This window comes from Schistocerca piceifrons, chromosome 2 (genome assembly GCF_021461385.2).
Source record: "Schistocerca piceifrons isolate TAMUIC-IGC-003096 chromosome 2, iqSchPice1.1, whole genome shotgun sequence".
NCBI classification, from domain to species: Eukaryota; Metazoa; Arthropoda; class Insecta; order Orthoptera; family Acrididae; genus Schistocerca; species Schistocerca piceifrons.
Genome location: NC_060139.1, coordinates 735,851,296 through 735,865,026, shown reverse-complemented (window position 1 = coordinate 735,865,026; position 13,731 = coordinate 735,851,296). Strand labels below are relative to the sequence as shown.

The window sequence follows — 13,731 nt, the reverse complement described above, 5'->3', positions numbered from 1 at the left end:
TCCAACATGAATCCACGCTCATTCTACTTCTGCCAATTCTGAAAACTGTCCTTTTCCCTAGGAAATTGCCATGCACACGTCCTCTTTCGGAAACTTTGCCTGGCGCATCATATCTCACCTAATGGGATTACCATTAAAACTAGCATCTCTGGCAGCCACACATCCTCCTGCAAGAATCTTTGTCTTTTCCAATTCATCAGTCCCTCATCCTCACCAACCTAGTCCATCATACTCATACAATCAAAGCTCAAACCATATCTGACAGCTTCTACTACTTTTGAAAAATCCTTTTACTCTGTGACCACAACTTCTTGAATGTCAACATTGCAATAGAGTTTTGCCCTCCAACAGTTGGAATAGCATTTATAACCCCGAGGATACTGTCCCAGCTACTTGTGTCCTATGCCCATGTGAAACTACCTATCACCAACACAAAGCCTAACATTCTGATTCCCCCCACCCCCCCCCCCTCCTCCGGCAACCCCCACAGCTTTCTGACCATGAGCTGTTGACTTACTCCACCCTCTATGTCCCCAAACATTTCCTCCATCCTCCATGAAACAGACTACCCCTAAACACACATCCCATAACACTGTTGCCAACCTTTCTGCCACAATTCTGACTACAGCAGAAATCTCAGTACTTTCTAAAAGTCTCACCTTTTGCTCAAAGCCTAAATTAAAACATGCTGAAGTTGTAAAGGACCTTCTTTCCTTTACCCATTTTTTCATGTGGAAACATTTCATCACTGCCCATCCACTGACAACAGGCAACTAAAATCCCACATAGAATCCTGTAACTCCAACCTCCTCCCAAGTGTGATCCTCCCCCTTATTCCATCCAGTCATCTGCTGGTTATCTTTCAGGAATTCCCCACTTCTAACCTGACCTCACCTTCCCTTCATAAATGCCTCCTCCTTGAGTCCAACATCACTCCTATGGAACACACAGCTATCCATAACCAATCCAGACCACATCAACCTTCCCACAGGCAAATGCCCTACTGCAGTGATCATGAATCACTGAGACTACGGCTAAGGGTCTCCACCAATTTTCCAACACCTCTGCGTACAAATTTTATGGCAATGATCCCATCCCAGAAGTCCAAAAATACCTCCAGCAGCTCCTCATTGCTTTAGATCTATCTCAAAACCGGACACCTGAATCCATCTCCCTTCTCATACCAGCAGCTTCCCACACATCTACCTTTTACCTACTACCCAGTCTCTACAAACCCAACCCCGCAGGTCTCCCACTGGCTATACCACGGTGGCTGGGTACAAGGCTCTTGATGAATGATCCCCTGACTTTGTTGATCAACCCCTCCAAACCATTGTCTGTAACCTCCCATCCCACATTCAGTACACTGCTCACATCCTTCACCACCGCTCTGCAGTTCCTGTTTTGTTACTACCAGACAACCTGTTGCCATTGTGGATACAAATCCTTATGCACCAACATTCCATATGTCCATGGCTTTGCGTTACCATGGAACATTACCCTTTCCCAATGTCCAACTGATACCAGACATATCACCTCTCCCTTATCCTCCTAGCCAACCAGAGCCTGACCCGCAATTACTTCACTTTCAAAGGCCAAATCTACACACAAATCCATGGTACTGCCATGGATACTTGCATGGCTCCTTTCTATACCAACTTATTTAAGGAGGAATCCTCCCTTTCCAATCAGCAACTAAACCTTCTTGTCTGATTCAGATTCAATGACGACATTTTTATGATGTGGATTCACGGCATGGACAACCTTGCTCCTTCCTCCATAACATTTAATACCTGTTCCTAAATCCACTTCACCTGGTCCTTCTCAACTCAATGAACCACCTTCCTACATACCAAGCACACCAACAGAATCTCCACTTTGACACTGTCACCCTTACCATTTCTAAAAGCCTCTTCCATACAGCCTTGCTACCCATGGATGCTATAACTGCAGTGGAAAGCAGGAGTTGTTGAAATATACCAATAACCTTAGCAGAGCCTTTATTGACAGACATTATCCTATCTGGCACATTCATAAACAAACCTCCAGTGCCATTTGCTCCTTGAACAACCGTAAATGTGTTAACCAGCCACCAACTGACACTCTCCTAATAATCCAGAGTCACTATGGCCTTGAAAAGCTCAAACACACATATCTCAGGGCTTTGATACCTCCCATTATGCCCTGAGATGACAGTCACCATTGTCATCATCATTGTAATTGTCGTCATCATCATCATCGCCAACATCATCATCATCATCATCATCATCATCATGTTTTCTGCTATATTAGCAGTTCCTTTGCCACTCCATTTTCTGCGATCCACTGCTTCCTTCTTAAGGCTGCTGTATGTTGTACTGTCCATCATGTCATCTACTATATGAAATCTCTTTCTTCCTCACTTCCTTTTCCCATCTACACAACCTAATAAAACTGTTTTTATCAGCTATTCTTTTTCTTATTTTTATTACATGTAGTAACTGTCTTTTCTCTCCCACTCTTATCAGTACCTCTTCATTTTTTACTCTGTCCAGCCAACTTATTCTTTCCATTATCCGCCATGTTCACATCTCAAAAGCCTCCAGCCTTTCTCTGTCTTTCTTCCTCAAAGACCATGTTTCAGCGCCATACAGAAGAACACTCCATACAAGACATTTTGTGAATCTTTTCCTGAGTTCTCCGTCCAAACTGCTAGAGAAAATTCTCCTTTTCTTATAAAATGTCTCTTTTGCCATTGCTATCCTTGTTTTAATTTCTGTGCTGCACTTCCAGTCGTGTCAATCCTGCTTCCAAGATACTTAAAATTTTGCACATGTTCTAATATTTCTCCATTCAGCATAATTTTTATTTCTTTATTTCCTCCTAGTGCCAATACTTTTGTTTTCTTTATGTTAATTTTCATTCCATAATTTTTTCTGTTAGCTTCAATGGTGTCCACTAAATCCTGTAATTCTTTTTCCCCTGTGAGTAGAAGGACCATGTCATCACCAAACCTCAAACACCCTACTCTTCTTCCTCCAATTTCTATTCCTTTGTCATCTAATGAGCATTGGTCAATCATATTTTCCAAGTAGAGGTTGAAAAGGGTAGGTGATAGACAGCATCCCTGTCTTACTCTTTTTTCTAGTCTGACCCAGTTTGTACTTTCTCCTCCCACTTTAATTGAAGCTTTTTGATTAAGATTTAATGAATTTGCAAGTCTTCTGGTTTTCCAGTGCACTCTCTTTTCCCTCATTACAGTCACCAGATTGTCCCAAGCCACATGTCGAATGCCTTTTCTAGATCGATAAAGCACATGTATAGGTCTATTCCTTTTCAATAAGCCTTGCTCCCAAGATTCGTAGGAGCCCTATTACCTCTCTGGTGCTATATTCTGTCTAAAGCCAAACTGCTTCTCGCCAAGATTCTCCTCCATTACTTTTTCAAGTCTCGTATTAATTATTCTTAACATCACTTTGGCTGCATGTGAAATGAGGCTGATTGTCCTGTGCTCGCTGCATTTCTTCGTTCCTTGTTATTTCGGTAATAGAATCATTACAGCTGTCAAAAAGTCCGAAGGCCATTCACCACTGTCATATATTTTATTACATAACCTCAATATTTCTCTTATTTCATCTTGGTTCAAGCATGTTAATAATTCTCCCGGTACCATATCTGTACCTACCGCTTTGCCATTTTTGATTGCAGCTATGGCAGACTTTACTTCTTCCATTATGATGGTTGGTCCTTTCTTGTCATCACTTACACTGTTGAGTGATTCAAATTCCAGTTTCTGGTTTGCGATCTGTGTCATTTAGCTCTTTTAGACATTCTTCCCATCTCTGGAAGACATCGTCACGATCTTTTTACACTACCTCCTGTCTTTACTCAAAATTTCCATAGTAGCACTTCCTGCTCTGTTTTGATCCCATGTCATAGTCTTTACTCTGTTTGTATAGTAAGTCATATCTTCCCTCCCTGCCCAGTTCTTCAATTGCAACACATTCCTCTTTTAGCCATTTTTTCCTAGCGTGCACTGTTTCTCTTCGCAGTTCATTATTTAACCTTCGGTACAACTTTCTTGCATCTTCAGTGTTCGTGTTTTTAAATTTTCTTCTCTCCTCCATCTTGGAAATCATTTCTTATGTGACTCACGATTATTTTGCCCTTTTCCCTTTTACATATCTTATATTTTGCTGTCCTGCTTTAATGATTCCTTCTTTCAGCACATTCCAGTACTCGCTGGCATTATCAGGTGGTTTTTTTGTCTCATAATGTGTTTAGAAACTCATGTGACAGCATTTCTGTAATTTGTTCTTTGTTGGATCTTATCTTCTCTAGATCCCACTTCTTCACCATGGATGCTTTCTTCAGTTTTTTCATTCTTATTTCTATTTCTGCCGTAAATACGTTGTGTTTGTTATTAATATATGCACTTGGTAATCTGTGCACCTTCTTGATTCCATTCCTGTATCTTTCTTCTACCAGTATAAAATTGATTTGGTTCCTGTATTTATCCCCTGGTGATTTCCAAGTGTAGAGCCTCTTCTTGTGGTTCTTGAACCATGTATTTGTCACTATTAGCTTCCTTTCCCTGCAGAAGTCAGTTAGCCATTCACCTCTATCATCTCTCTTTCCAAGACCATGACTGCCTACTATATTTCCCTCTGGAGTTCCAGTCTCCCATTACTATTTTGCAGCATTTTTTATTTTCATCCATTATTCTCTCTATTACATTGTACGTTACCTCTACAATTTGGTCATCATGTTCTGAAGTTGGTATATCCACCTGGACAATCAGTAAATCTTTTTGTGTTCCTTTCGGCCTTACACTAATAACCCGGTCATCTTCATAGTCCATATATTCCACACATTTAGTCAATTTCTTTGTCATAATCATTCCTACTCCATTCATTCCTTTTACTTCTCCTCCTGAGTAGTATAATACATATTCATCTGACTGTAACTCTTCACACCCATACCATCTTACTTCAGCAACTCCTACGAGGTCCATATGATTCTTTTCCATCTCTCTTTTAAGGTTTTCCAGTTTTCCTGCTTGTAGCAGAGTTCTAACATTCCACTTGAGTGATGCTTTCTAAAACCATGCTGATTCATGGACTTAAGCTCCATGGTTTCAAAAAAATTTATTATATTCAAACTGAGAATATTTACATGGATTCTGCAGAAAACCAATGATATGTGTATTGGCTTGTAGTTTTGCGGATCCATTCTTTCGCCCTTCTTATATACAGGAGTCACCTACGCATTTTTCCGGTCACAAGGGACTATGCGCTGGGCAAGAGACTGGCAATAATTGCAAGCTATGTAAGTGGCCAGTGTCACAGAGTACTATTTGTAAAACTTAACAGGGATCCCATCCGGACCTGGTGACTCATTTGTTTTCAGTTCTTTCAGTTGTTTCTGTATGCCTGGGATGCTTATTACTATGCTGTCCCTACACACCTCCCCACCCCTCCATCCAGTCAGGCAACTATTTTCAATAATCGATATTCAATAATTGGTCTCACTGCTACCATGAGCATGTACATTTGGATGTCAGTGTGGTGGTGGTGGTTTTTTTTTGTGTGTGTGTGTGTGTGTGTGTGTGTGTGTGTGTGTGTGTGTGTGTGTGAATATGAGTACTCTTACTACAAAAAGAACAAGAGCTCAAAATACAGTGTTAATGGTTTTCTGTTACATTTTTCTGTGCACCATGCATTAATGCTCTACAATTACGTGGTTATCTTCCTCCCTATTTTATTCATTTTTACATCCAGGAATTTCTGTTTCTGTTATGTATGTGGACATTGAATAACTTGAGGAGAGACCACAGCCCTGTCTCAATCCATTCCTGACTACACTGTACTTCTATGTTCTCTGACTCTGTTAACTGCAGTCTTTTTTATATAAGGAGGGACACAGTGTTAAATGAAATCAGTAGTTCTTATTGAAATTTGTGGTTTTGACAACCTGGAATGAAATTTTGCATGTCATAAATGAGAAGGCCACAGTTGGCTTGTTTAATGTCGAAATTGGAAAGTAACTTTCTTCTCAAGGCTGAGGTTTGCTTATAACCTAAAACGACTGCTCATTTCATGTGTGCATGACTTTGAAGCACACTTTATGAATACATTGTTACAAGGGAAGAGACCACAAATTGTTAATATTTTTATCTTTCTCACTTTTATGAGATCCTTGCAGAATAATTTTGATGCTGAAGGTTTAAATCAATTTTTGTGCTTTTGACTGTGAAATCTGGTGGAGCCTACATTCTATCAACTTATATAATATGTGAATGACACTAGATCACTATATTTATGTTTCAAATCTTATGTATATATTACATGTAAAATCACCATTCACATCTATGCCAACATTTCAAGTCTTGGCTCTGCAAAGGCCGTGCAGATATGTAGCATGAAATTTTTGAACTCTAGTAGATTGTATTCTGCAATACAATTTCCTCTTAAGAAGTTTTATACTCCAACAATCATCCACATTTGACCACAGACATTTTAAATGCATTTTATGGGCTTGAAATAATTAATCAATCATTCTCAAGTATTTTACACCGCAAAGTTGCACTAAAAATATGCAATGATTGTTTTGGGACAGTAATTCAAATTTAAATGTTTATTTGACACTACAATAGTGAAACCATAGTAACAGTACATTTTTAAAGAAAAATCGTATGTACTGTGACTATGGCTTCACTACTGTAGTGTCAAATAAACATTTTCTTATATTATAGTGACACTACTTTATGACAATTATGTCAGAATATAATTAAAATTTCTTATTTTTCTGAAGCTTTCTTTGCAAATTCTTACTTTGCACTCTCCTGAGAGTTGTATAACTTAATCCTTGTTCCCAAACCACTCAGTTTGTTCAGGGAGATTTCATAGGTAGATATAACTTTTCAGGATGAAATGAAATGACTATCATGGATAGTCCCTTTCAATTTTAGAAGCCATATGGGGTAAGACCTGAACTGCAAGGCGGATGCAGAGGTGATTGTGTTGGAGTTGTTGTTATAGCAGAACAACATTCTAAAGAGATCACCTCTCCTGAATTCTTTCAAAGAACATAGAACAGTATATTCTAGTGTATCAATATGTTGCTGCTACACTGACTTCTTCAAGAGTTACTTTACGAATGTTCTCACTTGCAGTGAAGAAACTCCACATTACTTCCTCTCTTAACTTTTACATAAGGAGCATTTATGGGAAGATCTAAATGCATGAATGTCACACTGTCTACCTCAAATTAGTACACCCATGCCTCACAAGCATATAAATGCTGAGTGCCAATTTTGAACTATTACAATGACCCACATTTAGATTTTGTTAACAGGTCTCCAAACTTTAAACTTCATATCGCTGTTTTACACAGTGCAGTACATACGCATTACAAACTTCTTTTGTGTAAAATCTCTGAGAGCTGTGGGTCCAATCCTAAGAGTACAGTAAATGTGCTCATAGATACAAAATGTAAATGCAAATGGGAAAATGAAAACCAACAAAGGTCATGTGCATGAACAGAAAAGCAATTAGATATTGATGAATTACAATGGGTCATGAACAGTGTGTTTCACAATTCACCTCTGGAACAAGTAGGCAACAGTGTCAATTATTGTCGACAGATGGATGCCTCTTTCAGCACAGTAGAGTCAATATTCAAGGCTGCTCTAGAAATATGTGTTTCATATAACACACATTCCATGGGTACCACGTGAACTAGTTACAAACTGAACCTGGCAGATTTTTGCAATTGGGTATGATGCTATGCTACTAAAATACTGCTATAAGAATGTAAAAGGCAAAGTATGATTCATGTAGGAGGGTAAATAAAAGAAACATTACTTGACTCCCAAGCTGGTACAACTAATTTCAATTTCACAAAGATTCATTCAATTACATTAAAAAATGTTCAAAATGTAATGGGAATTTTGTAATTTCACATGGTGTATAGTCCAATTTGTGTAATTTTTTCATTGTTGTGTTGGTAAACATATGAAATGTATATGCTCAGTGCTAGCCATATTGGATATTTGGTCTGTTTTCAGCTGTCAAAAAGTGTTACAAGTGTTTTGGCAGTATTGACAGTTATTTATTTTGTATAAAATTAGATCACAGAATTTGTCTTAAATTTGCTATATGAAAGGAATAAAGTAAAACAAAGTTTTAGAATGTTAAATACTGCTTTTTATGGTGTCTGTTAAGTGTAGAACAAGTATTCATGAATGGTATAAATGTTTTGAAGATGATTGTGAAGACAAAATGGCACATCACCAACTGATGAAGTCATGGAAAAATGTTAAAGAAATGATTCTGAACAATCACCGTATCACAAACAGACACATCACAGATGATACTGGCATACCAAGAGGTTGTCACAAAACTGGTCCAGACTTTTGGATGTGAGATTTGCGACAGCAAAATTTGCACCGAAATTGTTGAATTTTGAACAAAAACAGCAGAGCTAGATGAAGTGAACAATGATGCAGAACTACTAACATGTGTTATAACAGATGCTGTAACTTGAATTTACAGATGTGACACTGACACTAATGGTCAGTCATAGCAGTGGAAGCATTCTAGATCACAAGACAAAAAAAGTTCCAATGCAGTCAAATGTGAAGGTTATATTTACTGTGTCCTTTGATTCAAGTAGAATAATGCACCACGAGTTCTTGCCACAAGGTTGAATGATAAATAAGAAGGGGATGGGGGTGGGGAGGGGGACATTTGTAGTAAAACAGTTCATGCCTTTTATACAATACTGCAGCAGCAACACTTCACAGATTGTTCATGAATTTTCTGTCAAAAACAGTAATGTGATTATGCCCCAGCCCCGAAATTTTCCAGATACAGTCACATATGTCTATTTTCTGTTCCTGTAAATAAAGAAAACAGTAAAGAGCCCTCATTTTACAAGCATAGATAAAATTAAAAATGTGCTAATGGAGAGCTTAAGGCTACCCCAAACATCAAGCTCCAGAAGTGTTTTGGGGATTGGAAAAGGCACTGGCATGGGTGTATAATATCTAATGGGGAATATTTTGAAGGGCATTACACTGATGTAGACAAATCAATAAAATTCCTTCCATGAAACAAAAATTCCTGTTCTTTTCTTTTCCTCATATATACCCTTGATCAGCCATATGCCAATTAATAGAGTACTCAAGTTTCGAATCATGAGCTATAATTTATTGGTCACAAAGTTGGTAGTTTTATGTCTATTTTTTTTTTTCAAAATTACCTTGAAATAATGTCTGTGTATGACAGAGAAGCAAGGTCTTCCTTTAGTTGACGTCTTGAATGATATGTTGAACAAGAACCCATAACTCCATTCTTTATATCATCTATTTGGTGAAATGGATAAATGTCTTCTGGAATTTCATCCTATTAAAAAAGAGAAATCCATTTTGATTGCATTTTGTTTGGTTTTGAAAAAACATACATGCAGACTACGTATAACAAGCACAAAGAATAAGTGAATATCATCAAATCACACTGTATTAAGATCAAGTCACAATAACTCAAATGTGAAAAACTGAAGCTGTTGACAAGAACAGTATGATACACATTTCAGTTTGTTCATAACAGCACATTAACTTGTATTGACTTGGAAATTCTCAATCCAGCCACAAGGTTGCTTTAACATTCTATAAACTCGTATCTGGAACACTAAGCAACAGTGTGGAGCTGTGTCAAATGTCTTCTGGAGGTCAAGGAACATGACATCAACCTGGGTGCTGTTATCAACAGCCCTTCATTCTCCAAAAAGTTCATAACACATGAGCACAAAATATGTTCCATAAACCCTGCATAAACCCTACCTGTTTCCTTGTTTGCAACGTTTTGTCATTTAAACATTCTACAAGAAACTACTGCTCAAAGAGGAGCAAGCTCTTTTGTGTAACTAGTATAAAATCATATGATTCAATTGCTTTCTTCCATTAAGCAATTTTAGTTGATTTCTGATTCCATGGTAACTTATCTTAACGTCTTTCATTTTGACATTTGTGTAAAGAATGAAAGAAGGAACCTCATTATGATTTTGCCCTGCAACAATGTTGGAGGACCAAAATCATTGTTTCAGTCTTTTCTTTATTGGCTTCTTAGGTGAGACACTGAAAAGATGATTTTGATTCACTTACTGATTTTATCAAGGACCACAACTTCTTAGGACTTTTTAGGAGTTAATCTGTTCAAGGATCATTTTACAATGATACAGGATTTCTCAGTTTAACACAAGGAAAAATGTAAGTCATATATAGAGACATATGAATATATGTAATGAGGAGAGTACAGGTTATCGGCAGTGGCCTTGTTCAAGGAACCATTCGAAATCTGCCTGAAACCATTTATGAGAGCTACAGAAAACCTGAATTAGGGTGACCATAACACTGGCAGAAACCTTCAGCCATGCAATCAATGTGTTTTGTGGTCATGATACTTAAGTTACTGTCAGTGTGGAGAATGATTATGTCACAGTTTTTGAGAAGGTTGTGGATAGCTGATTGCTTCAAACCATTGGGAACAGATTTGGGGGAAGAATGAAAGCCATCCTGGAGGCGAAGGATTTTTGTAAAGTATTCACAGGATAGTCAGATGGTCTTTTATAAGGATTATAGCTATAGGTAGGATATAACCAAGTAAGATTATGTTTTGGACTGGCTGTGATCTGACGGGTAAACAAAAACAAATTACTTCCCCTCAGGTGAAAAATGAAGGAAAAAGATCCCCTAACCGTGTGCACTCAGCTGATTTAAAACTGTCACACAGGCAACAGTTCGATAATCCGTGCATCAGCTGTTTACCCACCACGCCCCCCATAGGCACTCAGCTGTTCACCAGCAGGCACACAAGCTGGAACTGCCTGCTCTAGAGGAAGAAATTTGCACCAATAATACATTAATATTCAGCACTTGGTTGGTTCAAGAATCATAAAAGAAGGTTGAATACATGGGAGAAGCCTGAAGATACTGACAGATTTCAAATAGATTATATAATGGTAAGACAGAGATTTAGGAACCAGGTTTTAAATTGTAAGACATTTCCAGGGGCAGATGTGGACTCTGACCACAATCTATTGGTTATGAACTGTAGATTAAAACTGAAGAAACTGCAAAAAGTTGGGAATTTAAGGAAATGGGACCTGGATAAACTGAAAGAACCAGAGGTTGTACACAGTTTCAGGGAGAGCGTAAGGGAACAAATGGCAGGAATGGGGGAAAGAAATACACTAGAAGAAGGATGGGTAGCTTTGAGGGATGAAGTAGTGAAGGCAGCAGAGGATCACGTAGGTAAAAAGACGAGAGCTGGTAGAAATCCTTGGGTAACAGAAGAAATATTGAATTTAATTGATGAAAGGAGAAAATATAAAAATGCAGTAAATGAAGCAGGCAAAAAGGAATACCAACGTCTCAAAAATGAGATCGACAGGAAGTGCAAAATGGCTAAGCAGGGATGGCTAGAGGATAAATGTAAGGATATAGAGGCTTATCTCACTAGGGGTAAGATAGATACTGCCTACAGGAAAATGAAAGAGACCTTTGGAGAAAGGAGAACCACTTGTATGAATATCAAGAGCTCAGAGGGAAACCCAGTTCTAAGCAAATAAGGGAAAGCAGAAAGGTGTAAGGAGTATATAGAGGGTCTATACAAGGGCGATGTACTTGAGGACAACATTATGGAAATGGAAGAGGATGTAGATGAAGACGAAATGGGAGACATGATACTGCGTGAAGAGTTTGACAGAGCACTGAAAGACATGAGTCGAAACAAGGCCCCGGGAGTAGACAACATTCCATTAGAACTACTGATGGCCTTGGGAGAGCCAGTCCTAACAAAACTCTACCATCTGGTGAGCAAGATGTATGAGACAGGCGAAATACCCTTAGACTTCAAGAAGAATATAATAATACCAATCCCAAAGAAAGCAGGTGTTGACAGATGTGAAAATTACCGAACTATCAGTTTAATAAGTCACAGCTGCAAAATACTAACGCAAATTCTTTACAGACGAATGGAAAAACTCATAGAAGCCGACCTCGGGGAAGATTAGTTTGGATTCCGTAGAAATGTTGGAACACGTGAGGCAATACTGACCCTACGACTTATCTTAGAAGCTAGATTAAGGAAAGGCAAACCTACGTTTTTAGCATTTGTAGACTTAGAGAAAGCTTTTGACAATGTTGACTGGAAAACTCTCTTTCAAATACATAAGGTGGCAGGGGCAAAATATAGGGAGCGAAAGGCTATTTACAATTTGTATAGAAACCAAATGGCAGTTGTAAGAGTCGAGGGGGCATGAAAGGGAAGCAGTGGTTGGGAAGGGAGTGAGACAGGGTTGTAGCCTCTCCCCAGTGTTATTCAATCTGTATATTGAGCAAGCAGTGAAGGAAACAAAAGAAAAATTCGGAGTAGGTATTAAAATTCATGGAGAAGAAATAAAAACTTTGAGGTTTGCCAATGACATTGTAATTCTGTCAGAGACAGCAAAGGACTTGCAAGAGCAGTTGAATGGAATGGACAGTGTCTTGAAAGGAGGATATAAGATGAACACCAACAAAAGCAAAATGAGGATAATGGAATGTAGTCGAATTAAGTCGGATGATGCTGAGGGTATTAGATTAGGAAATGAGACACTTAAAGTAGTAAAGGAGTTTTGCTATTTGGGGAGCAAAATAACTGATGATGGTCGAAGTAGAGAGGATATAAAATGTAGACTGGCAATGAGAAGGAAAGCATTTCTGAAGAAGAGAAATTTGTTAACATCGAGTATAGATTTAAGTGTCAGGAAGTCGTTTCTGAAAGTATTTGTATGGAGTGTAGCCATGTATGGAAGTGAAACATGGACGATAAATAGTTTAGACAAGAAGAGAATAGAAGCTTTCGAAATGTGGTGCTACAGAAGAATGCTAAACATTAGATGGGTAGAGCACATAACTAATGAGGAGGTATTGAATAGAATTGGAGAGAAGAGAAGTTTGTGGCATAACTTGACTAGAAGAAGGGATCGGTTGGTAGAACATGTTCTGAGGCATCAAGGGATCACCAATTTAATATTGGAGGGCAGCGTGGAGGGTAAAAATCGTAGAGGGAGACCAAGAGATGAATACACCAAGCAGATTCAGAATGATGTAGTTTGCAGTAGGTACTGGGAGATGAAGAAGCTTGCACAGGATAGAGTAGCATGGAGAGCTGCATCAAACCAGTCTCAGGACTGAAGACCACAACAACACCAATTCAGCACTTCTGTTAACTTCATGATGCATTCTGTACTGGTTGTCAAGTACGAATGAGTAAAATATGGAACAGACAAACAAATTGCTACAGTATCAAACACCAGATGTCAAAAGATTTTAACCTTGTAAATGGGAGGTACTATAATGACAAACCAGCATTTTTTCCTTATGAATCCATGGTGTTTCAAAATCTGGAGGAAGAGAAATAGATTACATTAAATTTCTGATGTCATCTCTATCTTTTATCTGTCTTTCTTCTTCTGTCACCTCCTTTGTTACCATTCCTCCTCCTGTTCTTGGTGTGTTAAGATGTTCATGTCATTGTAAACACATGTAAGAGTGAATAATTATTTTTTTCTTTCAAGTAACGACTCTTGTTTTATAATTTATTAATATTAATCTCTTAAATATGTTACTAACAGGTTCCCAAGTGGCAACGCGGGCGAGTCTTATTGCACAAGCACAAATAACCAGCTTGGGCAATATTTGTTTAG

At 38.3% G+C, this 13,731-nt stretch overlaps 1 protein-coding gene across 1 annotated transcript in view; it reads right to left on the bottom strand.

The window, feature by feature from the left end:
• The window catches only part of LOC124775806 (general transcription factor 3C polypeptide 1), a 354,943-nt gene that overhangs the window by 288,389 nt on the left and 52,823 nt on the right, over window positions 1–13,731 (bottom strand). The window contains 1 exon segment of the mRNA XM_047250637.1: window positions 9,244–9,386. Coding sequence (XP_047106593.1) covers window positions 9,244–9,386 — 143 coding nt within the window.